Source organism: Rutidosis leptorrhynchoides, chromosome 6, assembly GCF_046630445.1.
Source record: "Rutidosis leptorrhynchoides isolate AG116_Rl617_1_P2 chromosome 6, CSIRO_AGI_Rlap_v1, whole genome shotgun sequence".
NCBI lineage: Eukaryota > Viridiplantae > Streptophyta > Magnoliopsida > Asterales > Asteraceae > Rutidosis > Rutidosis leptorrhynchoides.
The window spans coordinates 347,785,015-347,806,949 of NC_092338.1; the positions used below are offsets into that span (position 1 = coordinate 347,785,015).

The 21,935-nt window shown below is 31.5% G+C and overlaps 3 protein-coding genes across 3 annotated transcripts; all 3 read left to right on the plus strand.

The window, feature by feature from the left end:
* Nucleotides 1–10,815: 10,815 nt before the first annotated feature.
* On the plus strand, nt 10,816–11,639 carry LOC139854774 (ubiquitin carboxyl-terminal hydrolase 8-like). The gene is made up of 4 exons (XM_071844057.1): nt 10,816–11,085; nt 11,152–11,370; nt 11,485–11,519; nt 11,620–11,639. The coding sequence occupies exons 1-4, from the start codon at nt 10,943–10,945 to the stop codon at nt 11,637–11,639; spliced, it is 417 nt and encodes a 138-aa protein (XP_071700158.1). The 5' UTR covers nt 10,816–10,942.
* Nucleotides 11,640–12,291: 652 nt separating this feature from the next.
* Nucleotides 12,292–13,406, plus strand: LOC139854775 (ubiquitin carboxyl-terminal hydrolase 8-like). Its single transcript, XM_071844058.1, has 4 exons — nt 12,292–12,302; nt 12,919–13,048; nt 13,131–13,190; nt 13,278–13,406. The coding sequence occupies exons 1-4, from the start codon at nt 12,292–12,294 to the stop codon at nt 13,404–13,406; spliced, it is 330 nt and encodes a 109-aa protein (XP_071700159.1).
* A 158-nt stretch (nt 13,407–13,564) lies between these two features.
* Nucleotides 13,565–17,841, plus strand: LOC139856179 (ubiquitin carboxyl-terminal hydrolase 8-like). Its single transcript, XM_071845428.1, has 8 exons — nt 13,565–13,778; nt 13,910–14,050; nt 14,214–14,384; nt 14,479–14,736; nt 14,810–14,955; nt 15,391–16,149; nt 16,572–16,845; nt 17,456–17,841. Exons 1-8 carry the CDS (start codon nt 13,674–13,676, stop codon nt 17,585–17,587), a joined length of 1,986 nt encoding a protein of 661 aa, XP_071701529.1. The 5' UTR covers nt 13,565–13,673; the 3' UTR covers nt 17,588–17,841.
* The last annotated feature ends 4,094 nt before the right edge of the window (nt 17,842–21,935 follow it).

Consider the following 21,935-nt stretch of genomic DNA (forward strand, 5'->3'; position numbering starts at 1 on the left):
TACAATCTTTATGAAAATATACCTACATAGATATTTTCTTTAGATGTAATCATGGATTTAATGAGTTAACATAATATTAATCTCATCTGGTTTTCGACTAGGGCTAGAATATATAATCTCTAAAACTTTTAGAAACTACATATTTTCTGCAGAATATTTCTTCGATGAAGTTATGAATTAATACTTCATCGTTTGTTGTTGTTGGTATTCCTTGGTATCTATGGTGCGTATGACGTTGATGTTCGAGGTACAGATTGTGATGTTGAGGTGTGGAATGCGGATGTTGTTGTTGTTGGTGGTAATGATACTGTTGGCGTTGATGATGGTGATACTTTGATGCTGGTGATGCTGCTGGTGCTTGTAACCTATGTAAAATATTCTCTAAAGTCACCACTCGAGCACGAAGCTCGTTGACTTCTTCTACTACACCGGGATGATTGTCGGTTCGAACGAGCGGACGAATAAGATTTAGAATGTGAGATAGTATATAATCATGACTAGATACTCTGGAAATGAGAGAGAAAATGGTATTACGAACAGGTTCGCCGGTAAGTGCTTCAGGTTCTTCGCCAAGAGGGCAATGTGGTGGATGGAAGGGATCGCCTTCTTCTTGTCTCCAACGACCAAGTAAGCTACGAACCCATCCCCAATTCATCCAGAATAGATGATGGCTAATTGGTTGATCCATTCCGGTTACACTGTCTTCGGAGTTCAGGTGAATATCCATATCGGAATAGCTGTCGGAATTTAAGGAATTTGAACTAGATACATGATCCATCTTGTATAATCAGGGAATTGATTTTTGATATAAGATAGATTATAGAATTTAGATTGGTACTCTTCAATACATAATTTACATATGTATATATAATACCAAAATCCCGTAAATTATGGAGAAATTTTCGGAAGATGTCAGGAAAAGTTTACAGTAACAGATATGCTAAGATATGAATTTTGTCGGTACACTATCTATGCAGTAAATGCAGTAAGACATTTCTAGACTTAGGAATGATAAGCAAGTAATTTTCGACAATAAATGGTAAGCAAAACTCGGTAAAAACAGATACGGTCATAGTCCATACTCACTAATGCATCCTAACTATTACCAGTTAAACACACTAATGCAAATTCTGGTTCCCTATGACCTCAAGCTCTGATACTAACTGTGACGATCCTTCCAAATCCCTTTGGACGAATACATCATTCATTGATTTCATAGTGAGGTTTTGACCTCTATATGATACGTTTTGTAAACAATGCATTCTTTTGAAAAGGCACACCATAAATGAATATATAAATCCAAGGTTTTCGACGTCTGATGATTTCTACGTATAGACAATCACCGTATATAATAGTTTATAATACTACATCCGTTGACAATGCAGTCAAAATAAGATACATGGTGATGATTTTGTGAATGCAAAGTTATCTTGAATAAAGCATGTATGACTCCATGCACATAGCTTGTATCACATATAAGCAAACAGCGGAAGACTTCTAGGAACCTGAGAATAAACATGCTTAAAAGTGTCAACACAAAGGTTGGTGAGTTCATAGTTTTAATGTTGCGTATAATCTGTATATAAAGATGGATCACAAGATTTCAGTTTTTTCATCCAGAAACGTTTATCAAAAGATTCTACGTAACAGAGCACCCTGGTAACTGAACTTTAACGTCTATATAATAAGTACCCTTTGTATAATAATCTTAATAATACACGCAAACCAACGTATACGCTTCTCAAATAGCATACGTCCGTTAAAAGGCTAGTGCTCTAGCTCGAACGGGGATGTCAAGCCCTATGGATCCATATACCACTATTCGCGCCCACCAGTTCTTATAACCGGCAGTTACTAGTTACCAAAGCTAAGGGATTTTCGGTTCAAACTCAGTGTAGAATTAAGTATGTACTTGTATCCATTGCATTTAAAATATATTGCATGTATTCTCAGCCCAAAAATATATATTGCAAAAGCAATTAAAAAGGGAGCAAATGAAACTCACCTTAGCAGCACATAAGGTCATTTACCAAAAAGTGACCGAAACTCAGAATGCAAAATTAACCGTAGATCTCAACCTATAGAACATATGTTGGTCAATACATGTCTAATAAGCTAGGTTGGGTCATAGTGTATCACAATCCTAATGCTCGAGATTGTAATACAAAAGTTATCAAAAGTCATTTCAAAAAGTCAACCTGACCCAATATGATCTTTTAAAATCTATACTATAGTTTGAATGATCATGGTAATCGAAAATAGTTTAACATTTCACATGGTTTCCCAATACTTGAATAATTAGACTATAGTTTTATAAAGCTTTAAAATATGATAAAACAGTCAATTTTGACAATTGTTCAACAAATCGAGACGTGCCTTATATAGAAATTCATTTACTCGATTAGTAATATTTGAAAATCCAAATTATCAATCTTATAAACAAGTTGTTTAAATATCAATTGCTGATTCAAAAGCAATTTCAATTAATGTTAATCATAATTCAGTTGTCCATATCTTTTAATTCGTTCATCGAAATTACGCGATCTCTAAATGAAAAGTTATTGATTTTTCGCCAGCTTTCCAAAAACATGCATATCATATACCTTATATAAGTAATATATGTATTAAATTCGTGATCTATCAAAAACTATTTAACGACAAAATTAATCGTACTAGCATGCATAATCCTATATACTTGAGCACTAGTCAGGGATACACTATTAATATATAATAGATAAGATATAAATGCTTACGTATCAATATTGTGATTCAATATTGTAGAAAAGTACGTAGACGGAACGGAGATGATAAATACTAGTTTGACTCACGAGCAAAACCCTTGAACAATACCCAAAACCTCCTTAGTAATAACCCATAGTTTCCTTAGCTCTATCCTGCTTGAAAACCCATTTTGAAAGTGACACGCTCATGACCTCGTCGTAGTATTTTATGTATAATACTAATAATAATATAAATACTACTAATAATAATAAGATTAATAATAATATTAATCTTAATAATAATAATAATAATAATAATAATAATAATAATAATAATAATAATAATAATAATAATAATAATAATAATAATAATAATAATAATATTACAGAGGGAGTCGTATATGTGTAAAACAAACTCGAGCAGAAACTGGCCTTTTATAGGCAACTTTTTGGAATCTGATGCCCATGCAATCGCATTGGTTTTTAGTGTATTTGCCATGCGATCGCATGGCCGCCTGATCCAGCTCAAAATGTTTTTGTTTGCTAGTTCGTCGACATATTTAAATATAATTTATATAATTTAAATAATTAATTATATATTATATTAAATTCATGTGCATAGTTAACTTGTAATTTTCATTTCGATGACTCGTACGATGTCACTCGACTTATGTCCCGGTTCCGGTTTCTCGAACGCATTTTCATACGCTTAGAAAACTTGCAATTTACGTTTTGTGACTCGTACCTTTGTCAAAATATAGTCTTAAATTATCAATAAACTATATCATTCAAAGTGTATCTTAAACTTTCAAGTGTTTTGGTCATTTACTTCTATAAATCATTGTCTCGCTATTTGTTAATATATATATAATAACAAATCGTTTTATGACCAAGTTAATATATATTTTCAACATTCATAAACACGTTTTAAATATACGTCGCAAGTTATTCATACAATTAATATTCCAACTTATCATATATATTCAAATAAATATTTAAACCAATAAGTTTAATGTACGGTATCAAACAATTAATACATTGTTACGTTTTCAAGTTATAGTATATATATATATATGTATCTATATACATATAATTGTTCGCGAATCGTCGAGAACAACCGAAAGGTATTTGAATATATGAAAGTAGTTCAAAAATTTTGAGATTCAGTTTTACAGACTTTGCTTATCGCGTTGGAAATATTAATCATACAAAGATTAAGTTTAAATTTGGTCAGAAATTTCCGGGTCATCACAAAATATATACGCATACAGATTGTTTCGCAAAAGTACATACTTATTATGTGCACGATAATAAAAGTTGGAAATTGCAAAGGACAAGTCCGTGTTATGAATATTAATCGATGAACGCGCTATATAAATTAAAGTACTTGCAAATATAAGAATAGCGACAATTTTATTAATAATAACGCAGAGGCAGCTGCGCGCTGTTATACAAAGCAAAATTCTATTCCTTGGATAAGTCAAGCTTGATGATGTCATCTGCAATGACATCCTCTTGCTCGCTTATTGCTGTTATCTTAGGGAGGGGAATTTCGGCTGTGCCTTTTTGAGCGACAGAATATGCTGATTGCGCCTCTTCTAACGAACAAAGGCGATCAGCTATTGTAGTTGGTAGCGGATCTGGCAATGGGTAGTTGATGGCAATCTGATCCATAAACTCTACCCTCTCGCGTAGTTTTAACGCGGCAGCGAATGTTGAAAAATTTGTAGAAATAGGCTTGGAGTTGAGAATTTTTCTAGCCAGTTCGGGGAGATGTTGGCGGAGCTTGGTGAACTCAAGCTCCGTAGAAGCTTTAGAAGCAAGAGCGCTGTCCCGCTCTGTCGTTAGCTTCGCCACATCCTCCGACAGTGCTTTAATGGTGGCGTGAAAGTTGTTTTCTTTCTCAGCTGCAGCAAAAACTTGCAGTTTCAAGTCATCCACCGTGGTTTTTGCCGCGGTGAGTTCATAGGAGAGGTTAACACAGCGTTTTTCGCTGTCTTCAGCCTTGATCTTCTCAGCGTTGTATTTCAACTGTTCAGCCTCAAGAACATTGAAAAATTGTTCTTGACGGCATATCATATCGTACGCCGAATTAAAGCACATATAAAAGTTCTGAACAAAGCTGTTGTGCGCGTCAAGCGCAGAGAGTTTCGAAAATTCGCGGCGAAGCTCGCCTGGAATTGCCAACTTCATTTGTTGGCGCTGATCCAGTGCTGCCGCAGAAGAAGCGTAAGTATATCCCGACAAGCCATCAATTCTCACGTCATAAGAGTCGGGTGGCGTACGGAATAACTCAGTAATTTGCTCCGCGGTATGTGGCCTTGAAAAAATTGGATTGAATGGCGAACCCCCTACAAAACAACGCGATTAATAAACTGGCAACATAAAAGTGTAGTGAGTATTATAAATATGAAATCATGTTTGCGACATACCAGTTTGCTGGTCCCCTTCATAATCCGATGTAATTGGATTATCGTGAAATGGGGTATCATGTTGTTTGAGTTTTTTACTTTGAGATGATGGCGGCGTTTGGTATTGTCGTTTGGTGGAACTCGGTTTCAATGGGGGAGATTTAGATGTTAGATCGACAATTGGAATTGCTTGCTTCTATTGTTTGGTTTCTTTTTCGAAAGATGCAGCTGACTTGGATTCCGGGCTTGTTAATAGCCTATTAATTAGTGCCTTTGGGTCAGCCTTGCTATCCACTTCATCAATCTTCATTTTCAATTGGAAAAGAGTTGCAAGTAATGTGTAAAGTTGTAAAGGTTGATTGAAAAATTGAGTAATTGCGTAGTATCTCAGAGAAGTGAGTAGGGAATTTGTGATTTTGGATCACAATATATATAGGCGAAGCAATTGATTGTGTTAATTATTCGTTGTGATAATTCAAACGGTAATATCTTCGACAAAAACGGTAATTTTGTTTGCTATAACGGTAACAAAGGCAAAGCGAAAAATGTTTCAATGCGGATAATGGTCAAGTTAACCGCGAATTTTTAGAGTTTATCATGATACATTTACTTCGCAAAATGTATCATAATAAACTGGGGGGACTTTATCATATTCATAGCATTGTATATGTATATTTTATTAGCTAAGGGCTAGAACCAGAAGCTACGCGAACTATAGCCAAAAGGTTTGGAATATTCGCTTAAAATAAAGATAGCGGGTCAGTTTCCGCGCTAATAAAAGACTGTGGGTCATTTCGCTAAGTTTTCGTGGATAGTTAAGCAATCTGCAGACCGCGGATATTTTGAATACTATAAATAGAGAGCATGGCCTCTCATTTATAGGTTGTTGATTTTCTGCCATTTGCTCTAGCCTTTGTGATTTTCACTTGTGATCTTGCCCAAGGAATTTCTACATTGTGCTAAGGTGAATCATGCTAATTGATAATCAAGACCGGGTCGGGGTGGTTGATCACTTGATTGATAAAGTGAAAGACGATCATCGGGGCTCAAAATAATCATCAAACATTCCATCCTCCATCTTATCATTGCACTCAATCCTTAATTAAGTAATAACTTGATATAGGATTGATCATACTTCATCACATTTCATTAAAACCGGTGCTCTTAACACATTGTGTCTCGTAATCAAAATATAGTAAAGCAATCTGAATCGTGTCTTATAACACCATCAATTCCAAAAAACGATCTCATCTTATCTAATATTATGACAATTTTAACACAATATTACCAGCATAACACATCTAATCAATATCTAGAGCCTTAAAAGTTACAACTATAATGCATCACTTTGACCACATTTAATTAAATTAAATCACCTTCACCTTCCAAATAAAATAAAAAAGTTTATACACTAATATAGTAAACGTAAATGTGTATATAAAGACAACTCCAAATGTCTACATATTAATTATTATATGAAGCAAATTATTGGTCTCGATTTTAAATTCGAAGATTAATTGACTAATCAGAATCAGATTTATATATATATATATATATATATATATATATATATATATATATATATATATATATATATATATATATAGTGAAAGGATCCTGGAAGAACTCTCCATAGGAGAGAACCCAGTCGATTGAAACAAGATTCTAAGGCAGCGATTATCAAGTTCCTTGAAGGACAATACTCCAAATCATCATCGAATTCCTCAATTTCATGATGAACAGTGACGAATGATGAAGATAAACTGCAACTTTGATTTTTACGATTCAGTTGTTTTCAGACCTTGAATCCTTCACAAAATCTTCTAGTCGCTGCTAATGGAACAAGGTAACATCAATTTAAAACATTAATTCGATTGATTTAAGAATCTGCACATTCGATTGAGTAGGTAAATTTTGTAGATACAGATTGAGTTCAATCTGTACACAGATTGAGTTCAATCTGTACTCATATTGAGTTCAATCGATAATAACATGTTTGCTTTAATCATTTCGTGTAATTTTTATAATGTTGCAGAGTTAAATTAAAAATAAAAGTTACAATTTGTTGCAGATTGAAGGTCAATCTGCATACAGATTGAAGATCAACCTGCAACATATTGAATATCATATGTTGATTCCATCTGTTTGATCAATCTGCACATAAGATAAGCTCAATATGCAAGTAGATTGACTCAAACTGCAAGCAGATTGAGTCAATCTGCACGCAGATTGACTCAATCGGCACGCAGATTGAAAGTTAGTCTGAAGGTGAGTCCGCTGGTTCTCTGAGTTCTCTACTACCTTTGGTTCTCTATGGATCCTCACCATATATATATATATATATATATATATATATATATATATATATATATATATATATATATATATATATATATATATATATATATATATATATATATATATATATATTATAAAGCGTGTGCTATAAATCCTACGTGTCACTATCAGATTCAATTATGCCACATGTAATTATCTCCTTTAATTATTATGCCATGTGTAACCACCATATTTTTCTCTTAAATAAACATACCATATTTTTCTATACACCATAGCTTCTCTAAAATAAACTTAACATATTTTTCTATAGAATAAACTTATCATATTTGTTTTAACAATCTTATTTTAATTTTATTGGATCGGTTTCAAGGTTTCCTCCCGGGCAGCGATAGGGGCGGAGTTATTATCGCTGCATCGGCATAGTCGAAACGAAAGATGATCGCAACGGGTGGTTTAGTCCCCCTAGGGTGATCGTCCACAAAAAAAATGAAGATAATTATATTACTAATAACACAAAAATTAATATGTAAATATAGCTCAATATCTATTATTCCGTAGTATTTTCAACTCTGGGTAATATATTTCCTTTTGTTTCTGTAGCTACCACCAGCTGGCCAAATCATTATCCATTCCAGAAAATATGATATTATATATAATTCATTGACCATTTAATTAATACAAAATATAAAAAATAATAATATGTACTCGGTTGTTAAAAGGAGTAAATCTTAAAATTTGCACATCGTTTGATTAAATACTTTATATTTATTTCTCCTCCATAATTTAATACTTATTTGGTTAATCTTTAAATAATTTCTCTAGCGAAACATTTGCATCTCTTAAGATTAGTATTAGTATGTAAATTTAAGTCAATTAGCATGTTCATTTAACTTATATGATGCACTTTGATTTTGATTAAAGTGATTGATCCAAAAAAAACTCGAAAAATCAAAAAACAAACATTGTCATGTTTTGCTAATTTTGTTGTTTTATAACTTTTATGTATCATGTTATATTTATCAATATTCTCATCCAATCTAATGCGTCTCCATTAAGAAATCTATATCAATCGCAAGAATATATAATAGATTCTCAAATCACGGGCTCATAAAATGATTGTTTTTTATAATTGATAATTTCTTTAGTTTTTACGTTTATGTACAACGCACAAACACCTAAAACTATTGGTCAATCACAAGAATATATAACATATCAACACATCATGGGCTTATAAAACGATTCTCTTATAATTAAAAATTTCTTTGGTTTTTACCTTTTCGTGCAGCGCACGGGCTCATAAAGCTAGTTAATTATTATATTACTCGTATTGTATTTGAGATAATATTTGGTTTAAAGTATAAGATAAGATAGATAAGGATTCAAACGTTAGATATACTTATTGTAGAATTTTATCTTATATAAATATAAATAACTAATAAATGAAAGTTGGATGGATGAAGGTTCAAATCCTTAATTTTAGTATTATCAAAATAAGTTATTGTATCTTATAAAAATCTAAAACTTATCTATATATCTATATATAAATAAAAGAAAAGAATTTTAGGTATCCAATATTAAAATTGCTGGTATTAATGAAATAAAGTTTATGAATAAGATAACACGTATACATATACATATTACATATTTACATATTTATTTATATTTATATCAAAACTAGTTTTATGAGCCCGTGCGTTGCACGGTAGTTTCTGTATCTGATAACGTTAGTATTAATATGTTATCAAATGTATAATACAATTACAATGAAAATATTATTTACTACTAATAATATTTATATCGAAAACATTAGTATTAAATACAAACGTGAGCCCGTGCATGGCATGTCAATTTTATAACTTAATGTTCGATAACATTATTCTTGATGCATCGAAAACATTAATATTAATATTAAATAGTAATGCATAGATTATGAGCCCGTTTATGTGGCATGTTGCTTATTTAAAAGTATAAATATAATAGCTTTTAATTATTAAAATATTAAATTTAATGAATAATAATTATAATTTAAAGTCCTATCATATTAATATTAAATGATATGATATGAGTTCTTTTTTTTTTTAATAATAACGAATGTAAGTCCAGTGTAGAGAGCTCTAGTTTAAGTTTATATCATGTGTCTATGTTTACAAAATGATAAATCCAATTAGAGATCTCTAATTCAAAATATATACGGAGTACAAATTTTAATAATAACGAATTCGATTTGAATTAGAGATCTTATTATATTTAGATTATTATTGTGACTATAAATGTAATTAAATAGAATATTAGAAAAATATTATACTTTTAATTTAGGGAATTATTTTAAGAAGGTATTATTATTTAATTCAGTTTAATTGAGAAAATGACACATAAGATTATTTAATTCAGTTTAATTGAGAAATTGACACGTGTGCAAATTTAATTCAGATTAATTGAGAAATTGACACGCGTTTTATAATAATGTCTATAGATAAATAGATAGATATGACCATTTATTAGTTTTTTATGGTAATATTTATCAAATACAATAGAAAAGATAATATAATATTTATTTATAATTTATAATAATATATATATGTATATCATACTCTGTATATGGTAGTAATTGGCAATGAGTGTACCTTCTTTATTTAAAGGTGGGACAGATTCTTGTTTAATACGGAGTATGTAATTTTACCAAGTGAATGAGATAAAGTTGAAAATTATCAAGTGAATGAGTAACACGTAAGATTAAAGGGATGCGCTATATATATATATATATATATATATATATATATATATATATATATATATATATATATATATATATATATATATATATATATATATATATTATATATGTATGTATGTATATATGTATGTATATGCATATGTATAGATGCTTAATATACACAATATTAAAATATTTTAATTCAGTTTTTTTTATTCAGTTAAACAATATCTATTCTATTCTACCATATATAAAAAATGTTACAAATATTCTACCAAATAATTTTTTTAGCATAATTATAAAAATCATATTCAATTCAACATTAACTCATGTAATATGCGGGTCTAAAGTCTAATAAATATAAATAACTATGTATAAAAGTAACATACCAGATATAATAAAATTAAATAAATAAAAAACACACATATAAAGTGCTTTATAGTAGTATAAAGTCCCCAAAAACCACAATTTCTAGTCAAAACAAGTAAATTTAAAATCCCCAAATATAGTCTTCAACAATTTATCCACTATCAAAAATCAAATATTTTTTTTATCAGTTATTTATATATCGTCATCATCAACATCAACATCAACAACATCATATATACAGCATTTATCAGATATTTTTTTTTTTTTTTTTTCTTTCTATTGTGTTGCTGCTACTCTTCATGAACCATCGTCTCAATCATCTACTCAGTCAATTCTTCACTTTTACTCTCATTTTCTTTTTCAACTTTTTGTCACTAAAATATATCCCCAATTTTCGCTATTTCATCTCCAAAACCCTAAATTTTCTAAAAATGGATTCACTCTTCTTTTCATCCACAGGCGCCTTTGACGACGGCGCCGGCGACGGAGACTCGCTTTTTGGATACAATAACTTCCGGTCAATTAACAGTCTATCCGATTTAGACGATGAGCGCCTTTACATCGTCGATCACAGGTTAAATTTTGAGTTTAATTTGATCAATTGAATTTAATCTAGGTTTAAATGTAATGCGATTTGCAGGTGGTGGAATGAGACACGTGAAGCTTTGTTTAGTGGAATTGGTGGCGTTTTGTATGGTGCAAATTCAGGGTTTTCGGATGAGTTTGAGAATGAGATTGTTTTGGAGATGAGAACAAGTGGAAATCATGGTGTTGATTGTGAGAATGTGAAGGAATTAGGGGTTTCGGGTCGGGAGTATGCATTGATTTCAGAGTGGATGTTTTATCGGGCTCTTAAATGGTTTGATTTTGTGCTTATGAGTTATATAATATAGTGCTTTTGCTAGTGTTAATTACGTGTTGCTTTTATGGAGTATTTGTTTAATTGTTTACCTTCGAGTTCTTGAATGGTTAGGTTTTTGTGTTTACTGAGATCAGGAGAGCTATTATGTATGTGAATTGACTGTGGCTTATTTACTTGTTTTTAGTCGTATATAAGGATAAAGTTGTTAGTGTTGATTACTTTTTGTATCCTTATATTCGAATGCAGGTTATAATCTGGGTAGATAGGGTTCCTATTTACATCAGGTCAGGTTGTTAGTAAAATAGTTCAAAATGTTGAAGTTGTTCTCGATGGTTAAGTTAACGTATTTAGGGTAGAAGATTGAGTATGCTAGAAAGAAGGAACTATGTAGCTACATTGTAGGCAGCACAATATCAAGGGAATAAGTTAAGGCGATAAAAAATCTTAGAGGTTTAAGAAGCAATGGCTGCTTTTGTTATTAACAGTTGCAAAATATTTTAAGAATTTGGTACCTAAAAGTAAGCTGTAATTAAGAGTTACTTAATTCGTTTCTAAACTGTGGCATTATCTGGATTTCAAGACTCAGGCCGTGTGTCAGTTTGCGGTGCACCAAATCAGGTTTGATGCAACCCTAAGAATCTGCTAGCTTTAACGGAAACATTACATAGAGCTAGAGGCATACTATTTTACGTCAATCTAAGAATCTGCTAGCTTTAACGGAAACATTACATAGAGCATGCACAATTATTACTAGAAAAAGTATGGTATATGATTGATGTGTGTTTCTATTTTAGTGCTCATAAGATCCTTTGGTTCACATATTGTGTAGCTGAAAAATGAAAAAAATAAAATAATAAATACCCATTCCGAACAATGTTTTATATTAGTCAAAAGTAATGCGTGATTTGGTGTATTGGAATGCAAATCAGGTAAGACCTAAGAAACATTCTAGATACTGAGTGGCTAAGAAGGATATGCCCTGATGAAATTTTAATAACCTTCCTTTAACAGACATAACTAAATTTTATATTTGCTCGTAAATCATACTCGGTACTATTTTTTTTTGTCCTAAATAACTTGGGGCGTTCCGTGTTATGTAAATATCACTATGAGATCTTAGTGTTAAAGATTATTCACATGATTTAGCAGCTAACTTTTATTACAACCTTCAGAGGATACTAATATAATGTGGTGCATGTATCTGCATTCCGTATGCATCTTTGCCTGATTTGGAATGACGAAGCAGTCTGACACTCTTTTGTATCGTTATTATCATTGTAATTGTAATACTGGTTATATCATATCATAGTCTGTTAAAACATTTAGCTATTTAGAAAAGATTATAGCACAAAGTCGACAGATATTGACAATCTTATTATAATATCTTCAACTTAGAAACAAGAAGTTAGTTTCGATTCATTGTCATATGACTCAAATCTAAGCATGTCATGTGCAGTTTTACATGACTTTTTGTGCATCTTATTGACATTTGAGCTGTCTAATGATCTGTATAATATCCATTTAAGCATCTGCTCTTGTATGCAGGCACTATGATATGAAAAATGTTGCAAACTTTGTAGCCACAGAAGATAATTACCCGGACTTGTTTACGTTGCAAGTCAGCCTTTCTATTTCAGGAGCAACAGATTCATTGGTTGTCAGAATTAGTCAAAAGGTATATGCGTAGTTTTCTGTTATTATAAATATGCTATATGGTTGCTTTTATTTATATAAATGTAAATATGTTTCGTTTACAGGGCAATGAGATGGGAGCTTATAATAAATCCTGCCAAATTTTCTGTGTTGCGTCTAGCTTGGTGAGTGAGTTATAAGATACAACTATTTATTTATTATTTTAATTATTGTGTTTTGTTCTTACTCTAATGACTCCATATGCTCTGCAGTTGAAGATTTGGGATTATTCTGGGCAAATAACCAAGTTTTTTAATCAAGGGAGTATGCTTTTCGATAATCTCGAACAAGTAAATAAAGACGTTGTTACTTTATCTCGAAATCTAGAATCCTTTATTTAGTTACCTTTTTTTCTCGGCTACTAACTCCATTAATGTATGTAACTTCAGATTTTCTTGGAATTGCAAGTTTATGGGTTATATTATAATATCATGCGAAAATCAAATGAGATAGCAGTTGAAGACTTGAATGGTTCATCAAAGGCGAATGGCCACTATGATAAAATCGACTCACATATCAGATTTCAACGCCCACTACTTAATAATAGCTTCACTGAAGCTTGTAACTTGGGTTTGACCGGATTGTACAATCTTGGAAACACTTGTTACATGAACAGCGCTATTCAGTGTTTAGTACATACACCACAATTTGTCGATTATTTCCTTGGAGACTTCAGAACCGATTTAAACTTTGAAAACCCCTTGGGCATGAATGTATGTAGTTTACAGTTTTTCAAATATTAGTAGATCTTAAAATGTGAATTTTATATATTTGTTCAGTTTCCATGTAGGATATCTAGCTATATTACGTATCAGTAACTTACTTTTATGCATATGTTGTTCAGGGCAAGCTTGCTCTAGCATTTGGAGACTTGCTAAGGCAGCTATGGACTCCCGGAGCTACCTCAGTGGCTCCACGAGCATTCAAGTCAAGAGTAGGTGGTTTCGCTCATCAATTTAGTGGCTTCAATCAACATGATTCCCAAGTTGGTGGTTCTCAATTTCTATTTATTTTCTTCCGGTTTTAATTTATATATGTTTGATATTTATATTACAAAGTACATCAATATTATTACTGTTGATGTTAATTTTTCTAATACATTTAATATTATCTTTTTATCTCATTTCTAACCTTGACATTGAATATAGGAGTTTCTTTCATTTCTACTTGATGGATTGCACGAAGATTTGAATCGTGTAAAAGTCAAACCTTATAATGAGATAGAGGACGTCGATGGAGTTTCTGACAAAGAAATAGCTGATGAACATTGGAGGAACCATTTAGCTCGCAATGATTCGATAATAGTGGACATGTTCCAGGTCAGCTCAATAATATTTCCATTATCTTAGGTTAAACATATCATCATTATGTAACTTGTCTGGCAATAACATATTATTTTTCCACTTGGTATAGGGCCAATATCGGTCAACGTTGATATGTCCTTATTGCAAGAAGAATTCTGTTACATTTGATCCATTCTTATATCTTTCTTTACCATTGCCTTCAACAACAACGAGAACTATGACATTAACGGTTTTGAGCACTGACGGGTCAACTTTGCCAATTCCAGTCAACGTCACTGTTCCTAAAAATGGAAAATTTAAGGATCTTATTCAGGCTTTGAGCACTGCTTGTTCTTTGGGAGATCATGAAACATTATTGGTGGCTGAGGTATGTTTCAAGAAACATTCTCCGTGTTTTCTTATATTAGAAGTTTATGCATTTTGTCTACATTTATGTGCAGATATACAACAACCGTATACTTCATTTCTTGGATAAATTAGAGGACTCGATCGAGTTGGTCAGGGATAATGATCTGCTTGTTGCTTACAGGCTTCTAAAGGATGAGGATTCATTGCCCTTAGTTGTCTTTACACACCGTTTTGAAGTGTAAGCTTTTATTGTCCTTTTGTTGTCTATCCTCTATTGCTTTAACATTATCTTTATCAGCATTAATATAAATTGGTAAAGTAAGATAAATCTGATCTATCATGTAAATAAAAAATTTAAACATTGTACAATTATATGTTAAATTAATTGAACCTTTTGTTAACTTTCATTGTTTTCCTTGAACCCATAAGCATACAATACAAAAATATATATAGATACATAGATGGTCATGCCAAAAGACTTTAATATACGTGTCTGACATTTTAACCTCAGTTGTAGTTAATGTGACATATTATTAAGTTTTTTTTTTTTTTTTTTTTTGAATGTTCTAGTTTACAAAAAAAGAAAAATTTAAAAAATTCAAATGATCAAGATACTTGCAAATGATAAGGCTGTAAGAAATGTCTTACTTACTACTGATTTATTGGGATTCAGATCAACCAATCTCGGGTTTTCATCTTTGAGACAGTCTGGGATTCCTCTTGTAGCCAGGATTCCTGATTGTAGCGACGGTTTTGAAATACAAAAGAAATTTCTCAAGTTACTCCAACCGTTTCTTATTCCAGAGGAATTTTCTTTAGACGTTTTTGATGATCCTATAGAGATCTTCAATCAGGATGCTGAAATGGATGATAAAGTTGATGACATGGCAGTTAATATTGCCTCGAACACTGAAATGGATGATAAAGTTGATGACATGGCAATTATTGATGCCTTGAACACGCAAATGAGTGATAAAGTTGATGACATGGCAATTACTGATGCCTCGAACACGCAACTGGATAATAAAGTTGATGACATGGCAATTGTTGATGCTACGAACACCGAAATGGATGATAAAGTCCATGAACTGGCAATTATTGATGCATCAAACACTGATATGGATGATAAAGTTGATGACTTGTCTGATGCAAATGTAAGCTTTGAATTCCATATTGAACGCTATGGCTTTTACTCAGTAGGATCTAAGATGGTGATGGATGAAGTCATATTAATCCCGTCTTCCAATAAAATTAATGTGGTGGTTACTTGGCCTGATGAAATGTTGAAACAATATGATACTACAATTCTTTGTCAATTACCTGGAACTGGTGGGTTTCCATTGTTTACAAGCAAGCCTCCCGAGTCGGTATCGTTACATAAATGTCTTGAAGCTTTCTTGAAGGAAGAACCATTGGGGCCTGAAGACATGTGGTACGTCATGCTACTTTCTTGTAACTATATCTAAAGGTGGTCATTTTGACCTATTCTGTTTATAATATGCCAAATAAATGAATTTAATGAAAAGGGAAACGGGTCAAATTGGTCAAAAGTTGTCTCAAGTGTACTGGCCTTCTATTTTTTTGAAAAATATTTTTGTTAAGTGTTCTCATTTCATTTAAACTGTTTATGTGAACTTATTAACTAGTTGATTATTAATAAAAAAAAAGTGGACGAAAGACATGTGCTGGTTAAGCAAAGTTGCTTTGATTCGTTCATTTTGACACTTACCAGAAACATGTTTTGGAACCAGACCTGTTGCCCAACCTATGCGGGCCGCCTATTTTACCACCTCTACTGAAGTCTTTTAAATGTCACGATATTGACTTATGGTGAATTTATTTATAATATTTTAGGTATTGTCCTAAATGCGAGGTGCATCGCCAAGCTAGCAAAAAGTTGGATCTGTGGAGATTACCAGAGATTTTGATTGTTCATTTGAAGAGATTTTCATACAATCAGTTTCTAACAGACAAGTTGGAAACTTTTGTTGACTTTCCTATTGATGATTTTGATATTTCAAATTGTACTGTTCATACGGGTTACCAGCCTTCTTTTCGTTACAAGCTGTATGCCGTCAGTAATCACTATGGCGGTTTGGGTGGTGGCCACTACACTGCTTTTGCTCAAGTAAGTTGCACTTCAGTCATGTATTTCTTTTAATTTATAATTATTACTACTTATTATTAAGCCTGCATTAGATTCCCATGTGCATGCGCTGATGTCTGATGCACATAATGACATTAGTGCTTGCCTTTTTGCCTTTAGAATTTGGCTCCCTTTCGCTCCGACGGATCAGAATCATTGATTTTTCAAATTGGGTTTTAAATAAATGTGTTGTAGATTTTATTCAGCAAAATATTAGTATGTTAAGATAGACTCTATACGATATCTGCATCTATTTATAAAATGAATTATGCTCAGGGAGTTGGTAAAAGAGAAAACAGATAAAAAAAGGTATCCGGGGTTTCTTTAAATGCGTAGTGCATTAATGCCTCCTAAATGTTATTATCAAATGAAATTCATTATTCTAAGATTTACATTTTTGTAGTTTTATTTGTCACAGTAGCTATATTTAAATTTTTTTTTTTTTAAGCTGACATGCCCGGCCCAGACCAGGTTTACCCATAGCAAAACTTAACCCAACTTGTTACGCGACCCGCCTATCTCACCACTTATAGGTAAAACTAAAAATTTTGTTTATCAATGAGTCAGTTAGCATATGTATTTCTTGACGCAGTGTGGGGAGCAGTGGTATGAGTTTAATGACAGCTCGGTTTTCCCTATTAGTGAAGACCAAATCAAGACGTCTGCAGCCTATGTTTTATTTTACAAGAGAATTCAAGATTCTTACATCGATGTGCAGGCTTGAGTTGGAGGAAATGGTGCAGTACAGTATCCAAAGTTATATGGCGGCGATAGGAGAAAGCGTTAAAAAAGTGGGATTTACTTGTATGTAGGTTTGGGGCGGGCCATTATACATCACAAATCTGATAGAAATAGGTTTCATATCACAGTTAGGGTGGCCCGTGGTTGTACATGTGGTTAGTTTAGACTAAAGTTTTTGTCACTGGCTACCTTGAATTTCAGTTTATTTGAGAAATAGTTTCAACTTTTTAGACATCATTTCGTAGTCTCATGAGATTTGTTTGTTTGACGGGTTTTGAGTGAGGAATGAGCTTGAAAGTGTTGATGTTTGTTTGTGGGTGGGTGGGTTACGAATTGGAGAAGGGTACATAGAAAATTAAACTTAGCCCCCTACCAATCCAATTGGAGGATTTAGGGTAGGGATGACAATGAATATTTGATCCATCGGATATTTATCCGATCCGGTCTATTTAAATGAATATGGATGATCTATATGAATGATAAGTAGATATTGATATGAATGTGGGGATGTGAAAAAGGAATGGATTGGATATGGATGACAATTTCTCATCCATGATGTATCTGTTATCACTCTAAATACATATATAGAAATATAAATATCTACATATTTATTTAATTATATGCGTTTATATTTACATATCCTTATTTATGTACAATATAAACTATTAAAGTGTTGTCGAAAATATCGATCGTGAAGATACAAGATATAATTATGTGAATAGTACTAAATTCGTATATCTTACGTATATTGTATATTTTTGTTAAAAAAAACTTTGATGATTTATTTTATAATAGACATATTTTTTGAAAAGCTTAACATCCAACGGATATATCCGTTTACTTGCTTCATCCAAAGGATATGGATATAGATGGATGAATTATATTTAAATGCATCGATATAGATATGTTTTTTAAAAATTATATGGATATAGGCTTACCCGATTAAATATCTGATCCATTATCTCTAATTTAGACTGTGTTTGGGTGAAACTAGATGGAACTGGTAAGTGAAGCTGATTTTTTAAACTTGAAGCTGAACCTTATTACTTTACATAAGTATCTGGTAAAATAGCTCGAACCGAAGTTTTTAGTTGTAAATTAATTAAAAGGACAACATAATATATATTAATTTAACATATTATAAATTTGGAGCTTATTCTTTAAACTTTTTTACTTTTTAAAATTGCTTATATGTACTAACTAGTTATTGAACCCTCGCTTCGCGCCGGGGGTTCGATTTTTAATGTATTTTATTACGTTTAGTAAAATTATTTTGTGGCTAACGATGATGTCGTTGAAGCGCAACTCGAGTCGAACTAAAAGGTATAACCCGTGAGAGATTTAAATGTTATTTTAAATTAACAATATATGTGCATCACTGTAGTGACCCGAACTTTTCCATGTTTATATATATTAAATGAAATTGTTATTTACATGATTAAGTGTTTCCAACATGTTAAGCAATCAAACTTGTTAAGACTTGATTAATTGAAATAGGTTTTATATAGACAATTGACCACCCAAGTTGACCGGTGATTCACGAACGTTAAAACTTGTAAAAACTATATGATGTCATATATATGGATATATATATATATATATATATATATATATATATATATATATATATATATATATATATATATATATATATATATATATATATATATATAGTTAACATGGTATTATGATAAGTAAACATATCATTAAGTATATTAACAATGAACTACATATGTAAAAACAAGACTACTAACTTAAGGATTTCGAAACGAGGCATATATGTAACGATTATCGTTGTAACGACATTTAATTGTATATATATCATATTAAGATATATTAATACATCATAATATCATGATAATGTAATAATTTAACATCTCATTTGATATAATAAACAATGGGTTAACAACACTTAACAGGATCGTTAACCTAAAGGCTTCAAAACAACATTTACATGTAACGACTAACGATGACTTAACGACTCAGTTAAAATGTATATACATGTAGTGTTTTAATATGTATTCATACACTTTTGAAAGACTTCAAGACACTTATCAAAATACTTCTACTTAACAAAAATGCTTACAATTACATCCTCGTTCAGTTTCATCAACAATTCTACTCGTATGCACCCGTATTCATACTCGTACAATACACAACTTTTAGATGTATGTACTATTGGTATATACACTCCAATGATCAGCTCTTAGCAGCCCATGTGAGTCACCTAACACATGTGGGAACCATCATTTGGCAACTAGCATGAAATATCTCATAAAATTACAAAAATATTAGTAATCATTCATGACTTATTTACATGTAAACAAAATTACACATCCTTTATATCTAATCCATATACCAACGACCAAAAACACCTACAAACACTTTCATTCTTCAATTTTCTTCATCTAATTGATCTCTCTCAAGTTCTATCTTCAAGTTCTAAGTGTTCTTCATAAATTCTATAAGTTCTAGTTTCATAAAATCAAGAATACTTCTAAATTTGCTAGCTTACATCCAATCTTGTAAAGTGATCATCCAACCACAAGAAATCTTTCTTATTTACAGTAAGATATCTTTCTAATACAAGATAATACTCATATTCAAACTTTGATTCAATTTCTATAACTATAACAATCTTATTTCGAGTGGAAATCTTACTTAAACTTGTTTTCGTGTCATGATTCTGCTTCAAGAACTTTCAAGCCATCCAAGGATCCTTTGAAGCTAGATCTATTTTTCTCATTTCCAGTAGGTTTATCCACAAAACCTAAGGTAGTAATGATGTTCATAACATCATTCGATTCATATATATAAAAACTACCTTATTCGAAGGTTTAAACTTGAAATAACTAGAACATAGTTTAGTTAATCCTAAACTTGTTCGCAAACAAAAATTAATCCTTCTAACTTGACTTTTAAAATCAACTAAACACATGTTCTATATCTATATGATATGCTAACTTAATGATTTAAAACCTGGAAACACGAAAAACACCGTAAAACTGGACATACGCCGTCGTAGTAACACCGCGGGCTGTTTTGGGTTTGATAATTAAAAACTATGATAAACTTTGATTTAAAAGTCGTTCTTCTGGGAAAATGATTTTTCTTATGAACATGAAACTATATCCAAAAATCATGGTTAAACTCAAAGTGAAAGTATGTTTTCCAAAATGGTCATCTAGACGTCGTTCTTTCGACTGAAATGACTACCTTTACAAAAATGACTTGTAACCTGTATTTCCGACTATAAACTTATACTTTTTCTGTTTAGATTCATAAACTTAAGTTCAATACGAAACCATAGCAATTTGATTCACTCAAAACAGATTTAAAATGAATAAGTTATGGGTAAAACAAGATTGGATATTTTTTGATTGTTGTAGCTACGGGAAATATTGTAACAATTCTATACAAATCATATCCTAGCTAACTTATATTGTATTATACATGTATTCTAATATATTATGTAATCTTGGGATACCATAGACACGTATGCAAATGTTTTGACATATCATATCGACCCATCTATATATATTATTTGGAACAACCATAGACACTCTATATGCAGTAATGTTGGAGTTAGCTATACAGGGTTGAGGTTGATTCCAAAAATATATATACTTTGAGATGTGATCTAGCCTGAGATGTGTATACACTGGGTCGTGGATTGATTCAAGATAATATATATATATATATATATATATATATATATATATATATATATATATATATATATATATATATATATATATATATATCGATTTATTTCTGTACATCTAACTATGGACAACTAGATGTAGGTTACTAACGAGGACATCTGACTTAATAAACTTAAAACAGTAAAACGTATTAAAAATATTGTAAATATATTTTGAACATACTTTGATATATATGTACATATTTGTTATAGGTTCGTGAATTAACCAGTGGCCAAGTCTTACTTCCCGACGAAGTAAAAATCTGTGAAAGTGAGTTATAGTCCCACTTTTAAAATCTAATATTTTGGGATGAGAATACATGCAGTTTTATAAATGTTTTACGAAATAGACACAAGTAAATGAAACTACATTATATGGGTGAATGATCGAAGCCGAATATGCCCCTTTTTAGCTTGGTAGCCTAAGAATTTGGGAACAGACCCTCAAATTGACGCGAATCCTAAAGATAGATCTATCGGGCCCAACAAGCCCCATTCTGGAATTTGGAATGCTTTATTACTTCGAAATTATCATATCCGATGGGTGTCCCGGAATGATGGGGATATTCTATATGCATCTTGTTAATGTCGGTTACTAGGTGTTCACCATATGAATGAATTTTATCTC

Excerpts from the sequence above, each read along its gene's own strand:
- LOC139854774 (XM_071844057.1), top strand. The coding sequence starts at position 10,943 with ATGGATTCACTCTTCTTTTCATCCACAGGCGCCTTTGACGACGGCGCC. Across the intron at positions 11,086-11,151 it reads CTTTACATCGTCGATCACAG|GTGGTGGAATGAGACACGTG; the intron begins GTTAAATTTTGA and ends TGCGATTTGCAG. Across the intron at positions 11,520-11,619 it reads GAGATCAGGAGAGCTATTAT|GTTATAATCTGGGTAGATAG; the intron begins GTATGTGAATTG and ends ATTCGAATGCAG.
- LOC139854775 (XM_071844058.1), top strand. Across the intron at positions 13,049-13,130 it reads TTGTCAGAATTAGTCAAAAG|GGCAATGAGATGGGAGCTTA; the intron begins GTATATGCGTAG and ends TTTCGTTTACAG. Across the intron at positions 13,191-13,277 it reads TCTGTGTTGCGTCTAGCTTG|TTGAAGATTTGGGATTATTC; the intron begins GTGAGTGAGTTA and ends TATGCTCTGCAG.
- LOC139856179 (XM_071845428.1), top strand. The coding sequence starts at position 13,674 with ATGAACAGCGCTATTCAGTGTTTAGTACATACACCACAATTTGTCGAT. Across the intron at positions 14,051-14,213 it reads TCAATCAACATGATTCCCAA|GAGTTTCTTTCATTTCTACT; the intron begins GTTGGTGGTTCT and ends CATTGAATATAG. Across the intron at positions 14,956-15,390 it reads TTTACACACCGTTTTGAAGT|ATCAACCAATCTCGGGTTTT; the intron begins GTAAGCTTTTAT and ends ATTGGGATTCAG.